Source organism: Ahaetulla prasina, chromosome 8, assembly GCF_028640845.1.
Source record: "Ahaetulla prasina isolate Xishuangbanna chromosome 8, ASM2864084v1, whole genome shotgun sequence".
In the NCBI taxonomy this organism is placed as follows: Eukaryota; Metazoa; Chordata; class Lepidosauria; order Squamata; family Colubridae; genus Ahaetulla; species Ahaetulla prasina.
The window spans coordinates 73,503,566-73,526,051 of NC_080546.1; the positions used below are offsets into that span (position 1 = coordinate 73,503,566).

Consider the following 22,486-nt stretch of genomic DNA (forward strand, 5'->3'; position numbering starts at 1 on the left):
TTCTTTCATGAGCAGAATAAACAGAAACAATATGCCAGGCACAGGAAATTGGACTTCCAACAGAGAAACAAGGTCGCCACTTAAATCAGTCTGCAGCCTGCTGTCCTCTAATTAAGACAGTCACTCCCTTGCTTGCCAAGGAGCTTCAATGAGAATCTTTACTTGCTGAATCTGAAGGTTTGAAAGCTGTATCTTATCTGTTTTAACTATTCTGACAATGCATCTGTTTGATCAGTCTCAAGTGATTCATGGCTTGGTGTTTTCTGAGGTTCCCATTCTGCTGGCTCAGTTGGAGTGGCTTCTTCAGATTCAGAGTCATCTGAATCCCGAGCCATGACAAAGTATAAAGAAAGCACTGTCAGTTTTCAGAAGTCAAGGTCAGACAGTCCTCTGAATAAAGAGGACTTGGAGATGAGCACTACAGGTTTCCTGTCCTTGTAGTAAATCAACTACAACCAAACAACCATCCATCCATCCATCCAACATCCAATCATCCAACTAACCTTTTCTCTGTGGCAAAGGGCAGGTACACAGTGTTGCATTTGAAGAATAAATATTACAAATGCACCCTCATGTTGAGATTTAAAGAACTGTTAGAAAGCCTAGTGAACAGCTCAGTATGCTATATGTTTACACATAAGCTAGATCCCATTAAACTCAATGAATTTCTTATATTTCTTATATATATATATATATATATATATATATATATATATATATATATATATATATATATATATATATATATATATATATATATATATATATATATATAATTATACATTGGATTTGATTTGAAGGAGAAATAAATTAAAGGTTGGAATCAGGATTCACAGACATCATTTTGAACTTTTTATTTGTATCTGAGTTCAGTTTCTACTTCGGAAAAATAGTTCAAATTAAAAGATTTGTTACATATAATCCCAAACCTAGAAGAATTCTGAAATTGACAGCTGACTGTGAGATAAAGAGGTAAAGGTAAAGGTTCCCCTCACACATACGTGCTAATCGTTGCCGACTCTAGGGGACGGTGCTCATCTCCATTTCAAAGCCAAAGAGCCAGTGCTGTTCGAAGACATCTCCGTGGTCATGTGGCCGGCATGACTCAATGCCAAAGGCACACGGAACACTGTTACCTTCCCACCAAAGGTGGTCCCTATTTTTTCTACTTGCATTTTTTATGTGCTTTCGAAACTGCTAGGTTGGCAGAAGCTGGGACAAGTAACAGGAGCTCACCCCATTACATGGCAGCACTAGGGATTCGAACCGCTGAGCTGCCAACCTTTCGATCGACAAGCTCAACGTCCTAGCCCCTGAGCCACCGCGTCCCTCACTGTGAGATACCATGATGCAATTGGAAAAACTGCCAAAGTTCACCAAATATAGGCTTAAGCATTAAAGCTTTGAATGTGTAATCTTGATCCTTTGCACCTGACAGCACCTGATTTGTGGCCCAGCAGGAATCTTAAGAAGACAAACCCTGAACATATAGAGATATTCGTGTGCCCAAGATTTTCTACTTATACTCTGATGACACGTTACCTACATATATAAATCACATATGATTTCACTTTATCTAGCTCTTAGAACTATCTGGCCTAAATTTGTCTTAGTAACCAAATGCATTCTGTAATCCAAAATGACCCTTCTGGGAGCATGTCCTCTCAGTTCATGGCACCCAATAACCACCTCTCAAGAATCACTATCCCAGGGGTCTGCAAACTTGGCTCTTTTAAGACTTGTGGACTTCAACTCCCAGAGTTCCTCAGCCAGCTTTGCTGACCCCTGCATCCATTTCTTATAATGTACTTGCTTTCTTCATTGTCCTACAGCTGGAAGGCTCATGAGGGATGGGAAACCCTATTTCTTCAGTAGACAAACTATCTACATCTAGTTTTATATTTATATTAAGATTATTTGTGCCAGCTTGTATTTAACTCATACTTGGAATTTTTATTCTCTCAATTTAACATAACATAATAACAGAGTTGGAAGGGACCTTGGAGGTCTTCTAGTCCAACCCCCTGCCCAAGCAGGAAACTCTACACCATTTCAGACAAATGGCTATCCAACATTTTCTTAAAAATTTCCAGTGTTGGAGCATTCACAACTTCTGCAGGCAAGTTTTTGTTTGTCTGCATGATATTTTTCTGAAAACTGAATAGGGAACAGATTTGGTGTAGCAGGACAAAGAAAGGTGGAGATGAAAAATAGGCCTCATGCTGAAGATGGTGAAAAAGAAAATTTCCCAATGCATTCTGATAGAAAAGGCAGCTGGAAGCAACTTGAAACTGGTGACTGAAAGACTAAAAGTCTGGTTCTGGTCATATGATCCAGAATTGTCATATGTAGCCCATAACATGCTTCCCAGTGCACTCATACAGGCACATGGAACAACTGCAGAAACACAATCACATAGAGATGCACAACTTTGAAAAAGAAAATCAACATATCTGCTTTATCAAATATGATATTTCTGCAAGTGTTAAAAATTATAGAATTATGCTATGGGATAACAGCCTTATCAGAACTAAGCGAATATATTGATTTCTGAAATTAGATTAGAGTGACCCTTTGAGAACTTTATTCCCTATTCTGTGAATAAAGAAGGACTATTTCCTGAGATCAGACATCTAGCAGTTGAGTCCAAAGCTTGACGTATAAAGCCACTGATTAAAAGACTCACCCCAACCACTGAACCACTAAACCACATAAGAATGGTCTTATTCATGTTGATGGCCATAGATACACAGTTATATTTTACTTTTATGCGTCGACACACAGCCCCTTTGCACAAAATGCAGTTAAATGAGGAAGTTTCTATTCAATGATATTTTTCTGTTTTATAACTCCCTTTCAAACTTGGCCATGTTTTAAAAATCACAAGCTAAGGTTACTTTAATTTTGTGCAGAGGTGGGTTTCAGCAGGTTCTGACCACTTCTAGAGAACCGGTAGCAGAAATTTTGAGTAGTTCAGAGAACCAGTAGTAAAAATTCTGACCCCGCCCTCATCTATTCTCTGCCTCCCAAGTCCCAGCTGATTGGGAGGAAATCAGTTAGAACAATCAGTAAGTGGAACAACTTGCCTGCAGAAGTTGTGAATGCTCCAACACTGGAAATTTTTAAGAAAATGTTGGATAGCCATTTGTCTGAAATGGTGTAGGGTTTCATGCCTAAGCAGGGGTTGGACTAGAAGACCTCCAAGGTCCCTTCCAACTCTGTTATTATGTTAAATGGGAATTTTGTAGTATCCTTCCCCTGGAGTGGGGTGGGAATGGAGATTTTACAGTATCCTTCCCCTGGAGTGGGGTGGGAATGGAGATTTTACAGTATCCTTCCCCTGGAGTGGGGTGGGAATGGAGATTTTACAGTATCCTTCCCCTGGAATGGGGTGGGAATGGAGATTTTACAGTATCCTTCCCCTGCCACACCCACCAAGCCATGCCACGCCCACTAAGCCATGCCCACAGAACTGGTAGTAAAAAAATTTGAAACCCACCACTGATTTTGTGGTTTGTTCTGAATCTGGCAACCAGTTCATCAGTTTGACTAGAATGTGAAACAGGGAAGAGAAGATCAAATCACTGTTGACTCCTGAAGCAATCCTTGCAGTTTTTCTAGCAAAGATTTCAGAAGTGATTTGCCACTGCCTCCTTTCTGGAAACAATAATTAGAGATTTTAAAAGTCAAATAAGTATTCAACAATTTTCAAAATATTATTTGAAGAGGCTCTGTATTTAGTCTAACCAGCAACAAGCTCCGAACACTACATGTTCATGTTGACAATGATCTGCAGTATTCATGCTGACAAAGAACCCAAACACTAGGTACAAGCTTAATGGACACTACATTACAGATGACCCCCACCCTGTTAAAGACCTTGGAGTTTTCATATCAAATGATCTAAGTGCCAAAGCCCACTGCAACTACATCGCAAAAAAGGCTTTAAGAGTTGTAAACCTAATCTTGCATAGCTTCTTCTCCAAAAACACCACACTACTAACCAGAGCATATAAAACATTTGTTAGACCAATTCTTGAATACAGCTTGACTGTCTGGAATCCATACCACATTTCTGACATCAATACAACTGAACGTGTCCAGAAATATTTTACAAGAAGAGTTCTCCACTCCTCAGAATACAACAAAATGCCACTAGACTTGAAATCCTGGGTTTAGAAAATATAGAACTTCGCCGCCTTCGACATGACCTGAGTTTAACTCATAGAATCATCTATTACAATATCCTTCCTGTCAAAGACTACTTCAGCTTCAATTGCAACAATACACGAGCACACAATAGATTTAAGCTTAATGTTAACCGCTCCAATCTTGATTGCAGAAAATACGACTTCAGTAACAGAGTTGTTAATGCTTGGAATACACTACCTGACTCTGTGGTCTCTTCCCAAAATCCCCAAAGCTTCAACCAAAAACTGTCTACTATTGACCTCACCCCATTCCTAAGAGGTCTGTAAGGGGTGTGCATAAGAGCACAAGAGTGCCTACCGTTCCTGTCCTATTATTTTCTTTCGTTATATCCTATTAATATAGTTATTACATACTCATATATATATTATATAGTTATTACATGCTTACGCTTATATATACTGTTTATTTCATGCTTACGCTTATATATACTGTGTGACAAAAAAAAAAATAAATGATCCAGTACAGACATTTTATCAGAAACTAAATGCACTAACTATAATAGGAAGCGAATTGTTGTGAATCGTTCTAAGTTCTTTCTTCTCTTTTCTTTTATAAATATATTATTTAGAGAAATATCAAGACTTTTTGTGCTTTGTTTTTAAGATACATCGAGGAATAAAAGGATTTGTTAGAAATCTTCAGGGTAATCCGATTGCTAATGCCACAGTTTCTGTAGAGGGGATAAACCATGATATTACATCAGGTAAGTATTCATAGGTACCACATTGAGATATTTGATGAAGGCTGAATCATGGATGAATACAGCAATATCCTTTTATATTTTCTGGGTTGTGTGTGTAGGATGGCCCTGCACTCTTGCATATGATTTTGGAAAGCAAAGAATATATGAGTAGAAGAATAATTGCAAAAACAAACTTAGCCTTTCTTGCCACTGAGGAAAACTTCTAATGGCCAAAACGTTCTTTTTCGTATGGATAGGCAACACCAAAAAGAAAAGTACTTTTTCCACTTCTAACGTGGGTGTGTCCAGGTTTTTAAAATAAACATTGGAACTAGAAAATAGCATTGTTAGACTTTTCTAGAATTAGCCCATTTTCCTGTTTCATTCAGGATGAAATCTGAATCTCAGTTCAGAAATTCAAATCTTTATGCCTTCATTTAACTATAACTGGAAGGCCACAATTTCATAAAGCTCCTTTTAATGACCAAAATGTTCAGGATTAGTGGCCTCTTATGAAAATAGATGATATCTATCACATGACAGCCAATGGGTGGAGAAAACTATGCTGAACTTCTATATAAAAGAAACTGAAAATAAGTTTTTACATTTTATGTCAGAACTGGATCAATTCAGATAAAGTTGCTTCCTCTCAGTCAATCAAATCTGCTCTATTAAAATCGACAAAGCTGCAGTTTTTTCTCTTATCACCTGTTTCTTGATCCAGTTGTCCTATTTACAGAAAAAAGAAAAAAAATCCTTGCATTATATTAAGACATTCATGAGCAAAATGACTAATACTCGTGAATGTCTTAAAACAGGGGGGTCAAACTCGCGTCGTCATGGCGGCGGCACGTGACGTATCGCAACTTCCCCTCCTCGCTAAACCGGGCGTGGGTGTGGCCAGCACATGACCCATCCGGCCTGCGGGCTGCAAGTTTGACAGCCCTGTCTTTAAATAATGCAAGGTTTTTATATTTTCATGCTTTAAGACGGGAAGAGCAAAAATATACTGGGTTCCAGTAAAAAGGCCTTTTCTTCCCCCTTTCCAAAATCACTCTTGTATTTTTCACCTGGCTCCAGTGGCATCCTGAGATTCTAATTAGAAAACAAAGCAGATCAAACATATTTCAGTGCCACTTAAGCATGTTCCTAAAAGTTTTCAAAAAATAGTGGCATCTTTCTGTTTCCTTAGCAAAGGATGGTGATTACTGGAGGCTGCTGGTACCTGGAAATTATAAAGTGACAGCTTCAGCACCTGGCTATCTAGCAATCACTAAGAAAGTGGCTGTTCCCTTCAGTCCTGCTGTTAGGGTAAGTGGTACCATTTTTGCATTTATCTTATAATGCCCATTCCTATCTTAATGTTTCTTTAACGTTTTGTACATCAAGTCTCATTGGAACTCTGTGAAATATTTTCAATATTTCTTACGTGGAAGATAAAAAAAAAACTCTGTCAGAAAGGAATAGAGAGAAAAGCAAGCAAACAAAATATAATACAACATAGGGAAAAAACGGGTAGTCATTTTACAGGGAGTAAAAGAAAACTTGCTATTATATTACAATGATTACGGTAAGGCAGACGACAAAAGAAGACAAATTCTAATCAAAAGGGAGACAAAGAGCCATATAATATCCATAAAGGTAAAGGTTCCCCTCGCACATACGTGCTGGTCGTTGCCGACTCTAGGAGGCGGTGCTCATCTCCGTTTCAAAGCCGAAGAACCAGCGCTGTCCGAAGACATCTCCGTGGTCATGTGGCTGGCATGATTAAACACCAAAGGCACACGGAACACTGTTACCTTCCCACCAAAGGTGGTCCGTATTTTTTCTAATTGCATTTTTTACGTGCTTTCGAAACTGCTAGGTTGGCAGAAGCTGGGACAAGTAATGGGAGCTCACCCCATTACACGGCAGCACTAGGGATTCGAACCGCTGAGCTGCCGACCTTTTGATCAGCAAGCTCAAAGTCCTAGCCCCTGAGCCACCTATAATATAATATCCATAGGCAACAATATAAAACTAATCCAGTCCTTCAGTTCTAGGCCAGATACAGTGGTGCTTAAAAATTCGTGAACCCATTTGAATTTTAAATATTAGGCATGACCTAAAACATGATTTGTCCTCCACACGATTCCTAAAACTAGATCTAACATTGACTTTAATATTGTAGAAATGTTGTTCAAGAACCCTAAGTGGGCAGCTCATGCAAGGAAGCCATTAACATCCCAGAGTCTGTAAGGAGAAATGGGCTGAAATTTCTCCAAGTGGGCATACAGGACTCAACAATTTTCAGAAATGTTGAGTTGCGGCTATTATTCCTCTGTTGAGAGGGGAGGGAGCCCACCAATTACTTAAACATAGAATAATAGGCTTGGAGAGGGACTTTGGAGATCTTCTAGTCCAATGCCCTGCTCAAGCAGAAAACTCTATGTCATTCCAGACAAATGGCTGTCCATTCTCCTCTTGAAAACTTCCAGTGATGGAGCAACCACAACAGATTAACAGAGTTCGAAGGGACCTTATAGGTCATCTAGTCCAACCTCCCACTCAAGCACAGGACCCTACACCATTTCTGACAAATGGCTGTCCAATCTTTTCTTGAAAGTCTCAAGTGATGAAGCTCTCAGAACTTCCGAAGGCAACTTCTGTTCCATTGGTTGATTGTTCTCACTGTCAGAAAGTTCCTTCTTATTTCTAGGTTGAATCTCTCTTTGATCAGTTTCCATCCGTTATTCCTTGTCTGGACCTTCAGGTGTTTTGGAAAACAGCTTGACCCCCTCCTTTCTGTGGCAGGCCCTCAAGTATTGGAAGACGGATATGATAGGTCCTTCTCTTCACTAGACTAGCCATGCCCACTTACTGCAACCATTCTTCATGTTTTAGCCTCCAGCCCCCTAATCATCCTGGTTGCTCTCCTCTGCACTTTTTCTAGAGTCTCAATATCTTTTTTATAGTGTGGTGACCAGAACTGGATGCAGTACTCTAGGTGTGGTCTTACTAGGGCTTTATAGAGTGGTGTTAGTATCTCACTTGATCTTGATTGTATCCCTCTGTTAATGCAATATGGGATTGCGTTGGCTTTTTTAGCTGCTGCTGTACAGAGCTGGCTGATATTTAGCTGGTTGTCCACTAAGACTCCAAGATCCCTCTCACAGTCACTGCTATTAAGCCTGGTTTTCTCCAGTTTATATGTGTACTTTTAATTTTTCTTACCTAAGTGTAGGACTTTACTTTTCTCTACATTGAATTTCATTTTGTTAGATAGGGCCCAGTGTTTAGGTCTGTCAAGATTCATCTGGATCTTGAGCCTATCTTCTAGGGTGTTAGCTTATTCCCCCATCAGGAAATTTATTCTTAGTTCTTAGATTGGCTCTCCTTTTAATTATCTTCCACCCATTATTTCTTCTCCTGTCCTCATGTGCCTTGGAGAATAGATTGACCCCATCTTCTCCATGACAGCCTCTCAAGTACTGGAAGACTGCTATCATATCAGTTGTCTTCAATTGATCATTATGTGGTTTAGCCTCCAGACCCCTTACCATCTTTCCTCTTTCCTGCACTCTTTCTAGGGTCTCAACAAGTTTTTTTGTATTTTGGTGACCAAAACTGGATGTAGTATTCCAAGTATTCCAATTATCTTACCAGTGCAGTATAAAGCAGTACTGTCACTTCACGTGATCTAAGCAGAGGTTCACATACTTTTGTCATGCACTTATATGTAGTTTTGCCTCAATGAATAAATGAACAATGCTCATTTGTTTAAATGTGTTTACTTTATCTAGCTTTAGGACTTAGTGGGAAAATAGTTCATTTTTAAAATCATGTTTATGCAGAAATATCCAAAAATCAAGAATTCACTAACTTTTAAGCACTGTTTACATGGTTTGAATTAAAAACTAGAAGAACTTGGTTTTTACTTAGCTTGGTGTTTTTATTGCAGAAGGTTTTTAGTTTATTCCTATCTTTAAAAGGTTGTTAGCTAAAAGCACTGGAAACCTTTCTCTAAATTTTCTATTCTACTAAAATAAATTCTAGATATAAAAAGAAAAGCCACATTGCCACCTCTAGCCCTTATCCCAAAGGTATTCCTGCTTTAGTGTGATTTTCATGGGAGGTCAAATTCAGTAAGATTTAATAGGAAGGTGGTACTGGTAGAGTTTGTTTTTGTTTAAACTGATACCATAGGGAAAAATATATCTACAAGAACTAACACATTTGCTTGGAAGCATTACCCACAAAATTTATACGATTGCAGACTCGAATATTTCATTGGGGTGCTCTTCCCATTGACAGGAGATGTAGACTTAATGCAGAGTTATTGAAATAAGTCAGAATTACATTAGTTATGGTTCTCAGTTGATATAGTCTAAGGCAGATTTTCTAGAATCATCATCATTGTATCTGTCTGTCTGTCCATCCATCCATCTTCTCAGTGATGGCTGGGTGATTTGAGACAATGCTGTAAGTCTCTACTGGGGAAATGGACTTAAATCTAGTATATATACAATTTTAGCTAATAAATCCAATTTTTTCACTTATAAATTAAGAATATTGGAATTCATGTTTGCTTCCACTTTCTAGGTTGATTTTGACTTGGAATCATTGTCTGAAAGAAAAGAAGAGGAAAAGGAAGAACTAATGGAATGGTGGAAGATGATGTCAGAAACTTTAAATTTTTAAGCAGAAGTTCTGAATTCACATCTTTTAATCTACTATGTGTTCATTTAGTATAATGTACTGTGAAAAGTCCCTTCATTTTAGATTTTGTGTAGCTCTTAATATGTAACTTTGGGGTGGGGTGGGCTGAGTAATTTTTTTTAACACCAATAACATATTCTCCATAAAAGTATATTGCTGGAACTTTTTATGTCATTTTCACTGTCCTACATATTCAACTTGAAGGACAAATGCCCACAAAAATATGTCCTTTCTCTAAAGTGACTGTGAATCTGAGCATTTCACTATCCTAAATATGCAGGTTAAGCACATTAAAAAGTACATTATAATAATTAGCAGTCACTTGCAACAACTGCCACAAATATTTGTCCATAGAGGTAAACCCATTTAGATTTTTTTAAAAAAAATAACTCATAATGGCACTGAAAATATATATGATAAGAATTTAGTGTTGTACATAACAATTAAAGTTTTTTTTGGAAGAGCCATATAAAATAAGAATCCAAGTACTTGGGTATTACATATACTACTCATATGGAAATGGCTTCCATCATTCTTAAGAAAAAAATATCACATTTTTTTTCTCTTGTGTTTATTAATGTTCCTAAGTAACGTGGTAATCAGATTAAAAATTCTGGATGGATAAACAGTTAACATATAGTAAGTGTATATTACTTGTTTTTTGTGCTTGCAATATATTATTTGTGTTATTCTGTTTTTCAGTAACTGTATGCATTAAGTATACATGGTTTTCATAAGAAAGCTTCCATATTCTTTGTATGAAGAACAGAAAGTTTCCCCCATAACTGATCCATCAGCTGCTTCCTTTAATATGGATTGGAAATTCAAGATACGCTCTTAAAAAGTCAAAACTGTAAACATGTTTTCTATGAGAAGCAATTTCTCTAGGTTCAGTGGAATTTATTTCCTGGTCACACATCTTGATTTCAGCCTCTGGTAAAAATGATCGTTTGGATTGTAAGGGTACTTCCTCTGAAATAGAGAAATTTCCAGATAAAACATGGTAGTTTACATTGGCACTAGCACTTAGGGGAGCAACCTGCTGTTCAGTGTAAATTAGCTCACTAGTTTACACTAGTAGGATAGCAGGATCAGCCTAAAGGGCGAAACCCATTTTGTCAAAATAAATGAATATCTTGATGTTTCTTTTTAGGCCTGTGCAGTACTTTATATTTGGTTCCTCAATGGTGTTTCAGGATGTGTGGAAGCTCAAATTTACTGCATCATTTTAAGTAGCTATGTCTTATCTGGGGATTTTGTGCCATAGCTGCTTTAAGATGCTCCAGAAAGAGTGTGGGTTTGTGTTCTCTTCTGCTCTGAACCAATCCCAGCCCTAGTTCCAATATCACATATTTTAGTAGCTTTTCAGCGTTGCTTGTCGCTGGCTCCTCCCACACTTATACTATTGGTAGATGACTCCTGTCCTTGTTTTAAATTACGTACATACTACCAGTGAGCAGCAGCTGAATTTGAAGATACACTTTTACCGTATATGCTTCCTACCTGGAATATCCCTAGAAGAAAGGTGAGGAGAGTGAAAAGTTATTTCTTTGCATACTGTGGATTCTTAGCTCAGTTTCTGGTGTCTCTAGGATTTTAGGTAGCCTAGTAGTAAAAGATTCCCTGGAGAGTGCAAATGACCAAAGTATGACATCAGCTGGACTGTCTGGATGATTTGTAAAAGGTTTACTGAACTGCTAAAACATGCAAGGCTGTAAAACAGTTTTATGATGTAAGGAATTCAGTGTTAAGGATGTAAGGAATTGGTCTTAAAAGGCACAAATTAAGATTAAAAAAATCTATTTAATCTGAAAAACAAAAGATTGAAAGAATGCCTGAGACCCATTGCTTTCAATTTATCAGATGGCTTGAGAGATTTTATCGAAAAGTCTTGTGTCCCTTTTTTCTTCTTCTCTCGGGACAGTGCTTAAGGTCAGTATTCAATATTTTCTTGCCATCGTCACATGGCTTCCATGTTACACAAATGAAAATATAGGGGTTTGTCAAATGCTCAGAAGGAATTATTTTCTCTCTGAGGGCTATGCATCATTTGGCATTCTTAAACACTGACGTATTAAATATCTTGAAGTTACAGGAATGCATACATTCACCATATCTGTGTAGCACATTTAGGCCTCTGGGACTGGATAAGCTAAACTCTAAACAATAACTGAAAATTGAGTAATTTGGATGAAATATATAACCAAAGCAAACCACTTCTACAAACATCACTGGTTATAAATAATTTATCAAAGAATAAAGCAATTAAATACCAGAAATTGAGGCTTATCACAAATCATACCTTACAAAAGACCTTTTCTTGCCAAAACAGGGAAGTCATTTCAGGTTACCAGTCCTCAAGAAAGGAATATTATAATTCTTTTTACCTGTATACTTCATGTTGAATATCAATTCAGCAAGCTACGGCCAAGAAAAAGATCGTGATCCTTGCCTTTCCATTGTATGATTGTGGCTCCAAAATGTTTTGCAAATCAGAGTTCTGGAATTAATCACAATAGCAGTACATATTATCTGTACTCTTCCAATTAATACAACTGAGTGGATGATTTCAACAAGTTATCTTTCTGCTTCAGTTTGCCAAATGTAGAATGGGAGTAACCACATTCATTTTAATAGGAATTTGACAATTGCTGGGATAAAGTTATAGCTTTAACAAAGCAATTAAAAAAAATATTTAATAGTAATTACCAAGATTTTAATCTGCAATCTACAGTATTTAATTTGCTCTGACATTTTCCTAATAAAGCTGTTGTGATCATTCCAACACAAATAACACATACTCTACTTTTCTATGAACATCATAGGTGAAGTTAAAGATTCCCCTTGCACATATGTGCTAGTTGTTCCCGGCTCTAGGGAGCAGTGCTCATCTCCGTTTCAAAGCCAAAGAGCCAGCACTGTCCGACATCGTCTCTGTGGTCATGTGGCCGGCATGACTAAACACTAAAAGCACACGGAACACTGTTACCTTCCCACCAAAGGTGGTCCTTACATTTCTACTAGCATTTTACACTTCTACACTGCAAAAACATATGGACTACAAATCTTGATCAGGGCAAAGCAATAGATGCAATTTACATAGACTTCTGTAAAGCCTTTGATTCAGTAGTACATGACAAACTACTTCTAAAACTAAAATCCTACGGCATCTCCGGACCCCTCCATAATTGAATAACTGCGTTCCTGTCAAACACGCAACAAGTGGTCAAAATAGGCAGTGCCCTATCAAATCCTGCTCCTGTTAATAGCGGTGTCCCCCAAGGCAGCGTTCTAAGACCAACACTCTTCATATTATACATAAATGACCTTTGTGATCATATTATAAGTAACTGCATTCTCTTCGCTGATGATGTTAAACTATTTAACACTATCAACAATGCTGCTACTCTTCAAAAAGACCTTGACTTTGTGTCGGAATAGTAAAAAAATTGGCAACTCCAAATCTCAACCAAAAAAATGCTCTGTCTTACACATTGGCAAAAAGAATCAGAACACAAAATACAAGCTAGGTGGACATGACCTTGTAGATGACCCTCACGTTGTCAAGGATCTTGGAGTACTCCTATCAAATGATCTTAAGTTCCAAAGCCCACTGTAACAACATCGCCAAAAAGACATTAAGAGTTGTAAACCTAATTTTGCATAGCTTCTTCTCCGGTAAGATTACACTACTAACCAGAGCATACAAAACATTTGCTAGACCAATTCTCGAATACAGCTCATCTGTCTGGAACCCACACTGCATATCGGACATTAATACAATTGAACGCATCCAGAAATAATTCACAAGAAGAGTCCTCCTCTCCTCTGCTCACAACAAAATACCTTATGTCACCAGACTTGAAATTCTGGGTTTAGAAAATTTAGAACTATACCGCTTTCAGTATGACCTAAGCATAGCTCATAAAATCATCTGCTACAATGTCCTTCCTGTCAATGACTACTTCAGCTTCAACCACAACAATACACAAGCACACAATAGATTCAAACTTAAAGTGAACCGCTCCAATCTCCATTGCAGAAAATATGACTTCAGTAAGAGTTGTTAATGCCTGGAATGCAGTACCAGACTCTGTGGTCTCATCCCAAAATCCCCAAAACTTTAACCTAAAACTGTCTATTGTTGACCTCACCCCATTCCTAAGAGGTCTGTAAGGGGCGTGCATAAGGGCACCAGCATGTCTACTGTCCCTGTTCTAATGTTCCCTTTAATTGTATTCATTTTATGTATTCAATTCATGCTTATACTTATATAGATTATTTAATATGTATTCGACAAAATAAATAAATAAATAAATAAAAAATTTTATGTGCTTTCGAACTGCTAGGTTTTCAGAAGCTGGGACAAGTAATGGGAGCTCACCCTGTTATGCAGCACTAGGGATTCGAACCGCTGAACTGCTGACTATTCAGCAGACTATTCAATCGACAAGTTCAGCGTCCTAGCCACCGAGCCACCCCATCCCTTATGAACATCATAGAAATGGATAATTGAACATGGCACCACCTTAAAAATCCTCAGATATAATTCATCCCAAGAAAACATAACATCCATGAACGAGTAGTTCCACATATGAAGCCTCCTAATTCCTCATAATTGCCATTGTGGGAAAAGTAGGCCCCCATAAAGGTCAGATGATTGACAAGTTATAGCAGTGCATTTCCAGGCGCCAATCTCTCTCAATAGTTTTTAAAATCCATTGTCTGCAATCTTCAGATCTATCCACAAATGAAATTTCGAAATGCAATGGTTTTGTCTTCTCTCTTATGCCTTTGAATTTCTCTCTTAAGACTACCTGGTGCAATACTTTTAAAAAGTCTCTCTCTTAGACTGCCTGGTGCAATATCTTTGTGGCAATGATGATACCAAGTGGAAGAATTTATTTGCCTGATGTGATCTTTTTTTGTTTTGTTCTCTCAACTGCATTCTGCTCCACTCTGGCACTCAGAGAATCTGCAGCTGCCTCTGGTAGTTCCATCTCTCAAGTGTACAGAAAAAAAAAACCCCACAGGCTTGGTTGAAGTTAAAGACTTGGCAGTTTTAAATGGGTTTGTCTCAGGCTTTTCAGTATTTGGCTGTAATCATCAAGAATGGGAGCAGGGCTGGCTTGAGGAAAGGGATCTTTAGGCAAAGGAGGAGGAGGCGAAGGTTTGAGAATTATGCTAAAGCAGGGGAAAGGGTGTGGACAGAAGAGCAGGGGTGGGCTGCTGGGGGTTCTTAGGGGTTTGGGAGAACTTCTAGCTAAGATTCTGTGCAGTTCGGAGAACCCCCAAATCCCACTGCTGGCTGGCCCTGCCCACTCCGCCCCATCCCGCCCCTCCCAGGAGTCCCCACACGGCCAGTTTTGGATGCATGTAAGTGCATGTGGAGGCTTGGGGTGGGTGAAAAATGGGCCTACTGAAAGCTTGGGGTGGGTGAAAAGGGCCTCCGGAGCCTGAGGAGGCTGTTTTCACCCTCCTGGAGGCTCAAGGAAAGCCTCCAGAGCCCAGGGAGGGCAAAAATGCCCCCCCATGTGGTGCAGGAGGCCAGCTAGGCCACGCCCACCATGACCACATCCACCCAGCAACCGACAGAGAACTCCTGGCTAAAGTTTTTGAAGCCCATCCCTGAAGAATAGGTTTATATATATTCTGATATAGGCAGTATATTTGGCAGGAAACAAACAAACAAACAAAAAACCCAGAGTCAAGACAGAAGCCTACAAGAATACATATGTATTCTTAGGAGAGTCTGGGGAATTCCAATTCGAGGATAGAAAACTTCCTGAAAGATGGAAAAGTACCTTCAAATGGTTACATTTCCTAGTCAGCTTGATCTAGCGCACGGGTGTCAAACTCGATCGCATCACGTGATGTATCGTGACGTATCACGACATTTTTTGCCTTTATTTATTTATTTATTATTTAAATTTGTATACCGCCCTTCTCCCGAAGGACTCAGGGCGGTTCACAGCCAGATAAAATAGACAATAATATTACAATATAAATACTATTAAAATACAATTAAAAAACTTATTCAATTGGCCGAAATTAAAATTTAGAATAAATGATAAAAAACCCATTAAAAAACCCACAAATTTAAAAACTAATCCAGTCCTGCGCAGATGAATAAGTGTGTTTTAAGCTCGCGACGGAAGGTTCGGAGGTCCGGGAGTTGACGAAGTCCTGGGGGGAGTTCGTTCCAGAGGGCGGGAGCCCCCACAGAGAAGGCCCTTCCTCTGGGTGTCGCCAGACGACACTGTCTCGCTGACGGCACCCTGAGGAGTCCCTCTCTGTGAGAGCGCACGGGTCGGTGAGAGGTATTCGGTAGCAGTAGGCGGTCCCGTAAATAGCCCGGCCCTATGCCATGGAGCGCTTTGAAGGCGTTCACCAGAACCTTGGAGCGCACCCGGAAAGCCACAGGTAGCCAGTGCAGTCTGCGCAGGATAGGTGTCACACGGGAGCCACGAGGGCTCCTCTATCACCAGCAGCCGCATTCTGGACTAACTGAAGCCTCCGGATGCCCCTCAAGGGAGCCCCATGTAGAGAGCATTGCAGTAATCCAGGCGAGGCGTCACGAGGCGTGAGTGACTGTGCACAAGGCATCCCGGTCTAGAAAGGGGCGCAACTGGCGCACCAGGCGAACCTGGTGGAAAGCTCTCCTGGAGACGGCCGTCAGGTGGTCTTCAAAAGACAGCCGTTCATCCAGGAGAACGCCCAGATTGCGCACCCTCTCCATCGGGGCCAGTGACTCGCCCCCAACAGTCAGCCGAGGACTCAGCTGACTGTACCGGGATGCCGGCATCCACAGCCACTCTGTCTTGGGAGGATTGAGCTTGAGCCTGTTTCTCCCCATCCAGACCCGTACGGCTTCCAAACACCGGGACAGCACTTCGATGGCTTCATTGGGGTGGCCCGGTGTGGAAAAGTACAGCTGGGTGTCATCAGCGTACAGCTGGTACCTCACACCGAAGCCACTGATGATCTCACCCAGCGGCTTCATATAGATGTTGAACAGAAGGGGCGAGAGAATCGACCCCTGCGGCACCCCACAAGTGAGGCGCCTCGGGGGCGACCTCTGCCCCCCCGTCAACACCGTCTGCGACTGGTCGGAGAGATAGGAGGAGAACCACCGATAAACGGTGCCTCTCACTCCCAATCCCTCCAACCGGCGCAGCAGGATACCATGGTCGATGGTATCAAAAGCCGCTGAGAGGTCTAATAGGACCAGGGCAGAGGAACAACCCCTATCCCTGGCCCTCCAGAGATCATCCACCAACGCGACCAAAGCCGTCTCAGTGCTGTAACCGGGCCGGAAACCGGACTGGAACGGGTCTAGATAGACAGTTTCATCCAGGTGCAGGGGAAACTGATATGCCACCATACTCTCTACAACCTTCGCCGCGAAGCGAAGGTTGGAGACCGGACGATAATTACCTAAAACAGCGGGTCAGGAAGGCTTCTTGAGGAGGGCCTCACCACCGCCTCTTTCAAGGCGGCTGGAAAGACTCCCTCCAACAAGGAAGCGCTCGTAATCGCCTGGAGCCAGCCTCGTGTCACCTCCTGAGTGGCCAGCACCAGCCAGGAGGGGCACGGGTCCAGTAAACACGTGGTGGCATTCAATCTACCCAGCAACCTGTCCATGTCCTCGGGAGCCACAGGGTCAAACTCATCCCAGACAATATCACCAAGACCGCCCTCAGATGCCCCGTCTGAATCACCGCAATTTTGGTCCAGACCGTCCCGAAGCTGAACGATTTTATCGTATAGATAACCGTTAAACTCCTCAGCACGTCCCTGCAACGGGTCATCCCGCTCCCCCTGGTGAAGGAGGGAGCGGGTCACCCGAAACAGGGCGGCTGGGCGGTTATCTGCCGACGCAATGAGGGAGGAGGCGGAGCAACGCCTCGCTTCCCTCAGTGCCACTAGGTAGGTCCTAGTATAGGATCTAACTAGTGTCCGATCAGCCTCCGAACGGCTGGACCTCCAGGAACTCTCTAGGCGTCTTCTCCGGCGTTTCATCCCCCTCAGCTCCTCGGAGAACCAAGGAGCCGGTTGGGATCTGCGCCGGGTCAGAGGCCGCAGAGGCACGACACGGTCTAAAGCCCCAGCCGCAGCCCGTTCCCAGGCTGCGGCTAGTTCCTCCACCGTGCCATGAGCCAGACCCTCAGGAAATGGCCCAAGCTCCGTCCGGAACCTCTCCGGGTCCATCAGGCGCCTGGGACGGTACCAACGTAATGGTTCCGTCTCCCTGCGGTGTTGGGTAGCGGTCAGAAAGTCTAGGCGAAGGAGAGAGTGATCTGACCATGACAAAGGTTCTGTGACTATATCTCTCAAGTCCAGATCCTTCAACCACTGACCAGAGATAAAAATCAAGTCCAGTGTGCCTCCTCCGATGTGAGTGGGGCCATCCACTACTTGAGTCAGGTCCAAGGCCGTCATGGAGGCCATGAACTCCCGAGCCACTGTTGATGACGAGCCGGCAGATGGCAAGTTGAAGTCCCCCATGACTAAGAGTCTGGGGGTCTCCACTGCCACCCCAGCAAGCACCTCCAGGAGCTCGGGCAGGGCAGCTGTCACGCAGCAAGGAGCCAGGTACGCGACCAGCAAGCCCATCTGACACCTATGACCCCATCTCACAAAGAGGGATTCACACCCGGCAATCTGAGGTACAGTGGTCTCCCTCGGCTCTAGATTCTCTTTAATAACAACCGCCACCCCACCACCCCTACCCTGGGCCCTCGGCTGATGAAATGCACGGAAGCCCGGCGGGCACATTTCGACCAGGGGCACGCCCCCTTCAGTGCCCAACCAGGTCTCCGTAACGCCTATAAGATCTGCGGCGCCCCCCTGAATAAGATCATGTATTAGGGGGGCCTTATTGTGGAGCCAGGATGGGCGGGGCCTGCATGTGATGCATCCAGCCTGCGGGCCGCCAGTTTGACAGACCTGAGATTTTAGAGTTATGCTGGAGAACTGAGATGATAACCTGGATCTAGGGCACATGATTATAAAAAATTTGAATGATCCTAACTTTACTAAGCTTTGGGACTGTAGCCTTTGAAAACAGTTTGCTCAGTTTTAAACTATTAGCTCTGTTTATTCCATTTTAGTTTAGTTTTAGGAGAAGGGGACAAGAACAGATCTGTGTATAAAAGGGAAAGAAACTTTAACTCTGGTCTGTAGAATCCAGAGGTGGGTTTCAGCAGGTTCTGACCAATTCTGGAGAATTGGTAGCAGAAATTTTGAATAGTTTGGAGAACCGGTAAATACCACTTCTGAGTGGCCCCACCCCTATCTATTCTCTGCCTCCCGAGTCCCAGCTGATTGGGAGGAAATGGGGATTTTACAGTATCCTTCCCCTGGAGTGGGGTGGGAATGGAGAGTTTACAGTATCCTTCCCCTGTCACGCCCACTAAACCATGCCCACCAAGCCACACCCACAGAACCGGTAGTAAAAAAATTTAAAACCCACCACTGGTAGAATCCTGTCTTATTTGAACCATCAAGATTGAAAATCAGCCCTTTGGTTCAATGGTTAGAATACAGTTAGAATTGCAAGCAAATTCTGCCCACAACGTGGATTTCAATCCTGTTGGGCTCAAAGTTGACCCAGCTTTCCATCCTTCTGAAGTCAGTAAAGTGAGGACTCAGATTGTCAGCAATTTGCTGACTCTGTAAACCGCTCAGAGAGTGCTGTAAAACACTATGGAGCGGTATATAAGTTTAAGTGTTATTGCTATTGTGGATTCTCTGTAAGCCAATAGATAACAAGGAAAGATGAAAGATAGAGAAGACGAATTACATTAATTCATTAGTTTACATTAATTTCTCTTTGACTTGAAATGTGAAGTTGCTCTTTCCCAGGTGTGTCCAACCTATGGACCACAGACTGTATGCAGCCCTGGGTAGCCAGCAATGCGGTCCCACAAGGTTGTAAACTTTTAACGTTATGTGATTTACATATTTTAGTAATAGCAATAGCCCTGCGACATACATATCGCCCCATAGTGCTTTTACAACACTCTCCGGATGTTTTAAAATGTCAGCATAGTGCCCCCAACAATCTGGGTCCTCATTTTACCAACCTTGGAAAGATGGAAGGCTGGGTTGACCCTTGTCATGATCGAACTCCAGGTTGTGGGCAGTTTGCCTGCAATGCTGCATTCTAACCATTGTGCCACTGTGGCTTCTTATATATTTTATATGCAGCCCAAGAAAATTCCTCTTCATTCAGTGTATGTCGAGCCCTGGCCGGGACTTGACACATGTGGTGGGGGGAGTGTGGGAGATGCAATGGCGGGAACTACCTGTAACGGCGTCAGGATGGTGGTGGGAAGCCAATTCGGGCAGCAGATGAAAAGGCCGGCATTGAGAAGCTGTCAGCGAGACCTTGGGGTCCTGACAGTGAGGGCGACGAGGATGGAATTTCCAGCAATCCCAGAACTAGAACCAAGATCAGAATCAGAATCCCCAATGGGGTGTGTTGTGCCTTGCCCGCCCTCCTCTCCTCAGCCGGGCCCCTCCCATCTCCTGCTATCTGAGCCAGAGACTGATAGTGAAGAAGAATGGCCTGGCATGCCTCCAGCCCGCAGCCCTGGCACCACGCCCGGACAGAATGAGCAAACAAACCTCCCTCCTACATTGTGTGAGCACGAAGCCAGCCACGAGCTAGAATTGCTGGCAGCAGAGCAGGAGGATGAAAAGACACAGTGGACAGATCCCCGCTTCCGGAGAATGGAGAGGCGACGTCAGCAAAAGGAAGGGAGGGGCAGGCCTGGATAAGTGCTGAGTCATGGAGCCACACCCAATGGCCTATATAAAGGATCTGCTTTTTGGCATTCCTTGAGTCAAGCAAAGTCTCATCTGGTTGCTGAAGTCACACCTTGGATTCCTGCCTGCCCTGAGAACTCTGACAGGAATTTGGCAAAGCTGCAGAGGCTTCGTGGCCATGCTTGATACAGACTTCCCAGACCCGGCCGTCAGAGGAGGAGTGGGACATGACAGGATGGGGGGAAAATTCGCATGGTGTGGCCTCAAGTGAAGGTGAGGGTGACGAGGCTTCTGGCACTCGGCATGGAGTGTCAGCTTGTGATGACTCCAGAGAGCCGCATAAAGGCAGGAAGCACAAAAACTCTAACAGACAGCTGATGCGGGGGTGGATTCAGACACTGGATGCTGGTTAATCAGGACAAATGAATAAATAGTGCAGAGAGGCAGTTCCTCTCAGCGTTGGCTTTGACTCTCCTTGTTCTGCCTCTATAAAACTTTATGACCAGCTTCGTCTGCTAGTGGTGATTTGGAACCGCACGGACCTGGAGTTGACAGGGCTGAGAGTGTGACCCAAGCAAGATAAAAGATTGGATGCCCGTGCTCTAACCTATCATAATAGACCAAGAAAACAAATTGCTGGTAGTGAGATGCTGTACTAAAAACCCAGTCTAGAGAAAAGTGAAGGAAAGGGGGGGGGAGAAATCGAAGGGAAACCATTCTTGTTTGGGCTAGCACATGATCAGGAATATTGATACAGATGATTTGACAAATTAGGCCCAATCAGGAGCAGATTCCATTATAGTCTTATAAATTTTGTGAATGATGCAGTTGCTTTAACTATTCAAAACAATATATTTCATATGTGTTCCTCCTGGAATTGTGAAATCTCTCTTTCAAAGGCTTTGCAAGCCCTAGGATATAATTAATAGCATGAGGTCATCTGGAGATTATCTGGAGATTATCCATTAAATTTGGATATGGTAGTCATGCTAGCAATTCTTGAAAGTTCTAATTGAGATGAAGGCAAACATGGCATTGATAATGAGGTCAACTCCTTGAACAAATTTTGAAAAAGAAAAACAAGTTTTCTTCCCCATGTAAGAAATATTGGCATATCTATTTTGTAAACAAAGCTAGAATCATGTTATAGTCACATTATTTATATAATTGTACCAATACAAAAAAACCCTAAGGAGGACTTCCGGGTGGCTCCACCTCTTCGCTGAGCCCTAATTAAAGGGGCTCCGCACTGAACATCGTAAAGCCAGGAAAAGCCGGCTTTAATCTTTTTCCCTGGATGAAAGGGGAAGATAAGAGCAACAGGAAATGTTGGTAGACCTCCCCAGAGGCTTTGTTTTAATTAAGCAGAGCTTCGAAGGGTCGACGGGTCCCATAAATATTCCTGCCAGCTCCGACTTCAGTGCGCTCCTGCAAAAGCAGGAAAAGAAGAAAGTGTCCATCTCTGCTAATTGTCTTATCTTTATGGATCTCTTTAAGCAGGCGGAATGAGTGCCAGCGGACAATTATTGGATTGCAAGTATTTTTGATTTCCTGACTTCTACCTTCTAAAGAAGAGAAAATTTTTTTTCCTTTGTTTTAATTGACTCTTAAAGATGGCGCCTGAACAGGAGTGAAAGTGACGAATGGAATTTTAAACAGTCTGTGCAACTAAGAAGATAAGAAATGTTATGTGTGGATTTTAATGAAGTGAACTGAGCTCTCCTATACTTAAAGGGAAGAGAAGTTTCTAGACTTATATTTTGTGAATTTTAAAACTGAAATGGCTACTAAACCACCTAAGACTGGGGGCAGAAGGGGTTCTGAACCAGCTTTAGAAGATCTGATTAAAGAGCAAGGGAAAGTGTCTGAAGAAAGGTTTAAGGAGATTATGGATAATAATGAGAAAATAAGAGAAGAAATAAAGAGAATAATAAAAAATAAGAAGATATCTTGATGGCTTTTCAAGGTTTGGCAAAAGACTGGAGGTGGTGGAGGAGGAGGTGCAAGAAATTGTTCAGTCAAATCAACAAATAGAAAAATAGAATGGGGGAATGCAAATCAAATTGGATAAAAATGAAGATCAAGTGGTGGTGATGCAGTATAGAATGATGGAAGGAGCTC

At 42.0% G+C, this 22,486-nt stretch overlaps 1 protein-coding gene across 1 annotated transcript in view; it reads left to right on the forward strand.

The window, feature by feature from the left end:
- The window catches only part of CPE (carboxypeptidase E), a 56,770-nt gene extending 44,473 nt beyond the window's left edge, over nt 1-12,297 (forward strand). The window contains exons 7-9 of the mRNA XM_058193175.1: nt 4,816-4,915; nt 6,087-6,205; nt 9,476-12,297. Of these exons, the coding sequence (XP_058049158.1) occupies nt 4,816-4,915; nt 6,087-6,205; nt 9,476-9,574 (318 nt within the window). The 3' untranslated portion in view covers nt 9,575-12,297. The remainder of the gene's footprint in view (nt 1-4,815; nt 4,916-6,086; nt 6,206-9,475) is intronic.
- The last annotated feature ends 10,189 nt before the right edge of the window (nt 12,298-22,486 follow it).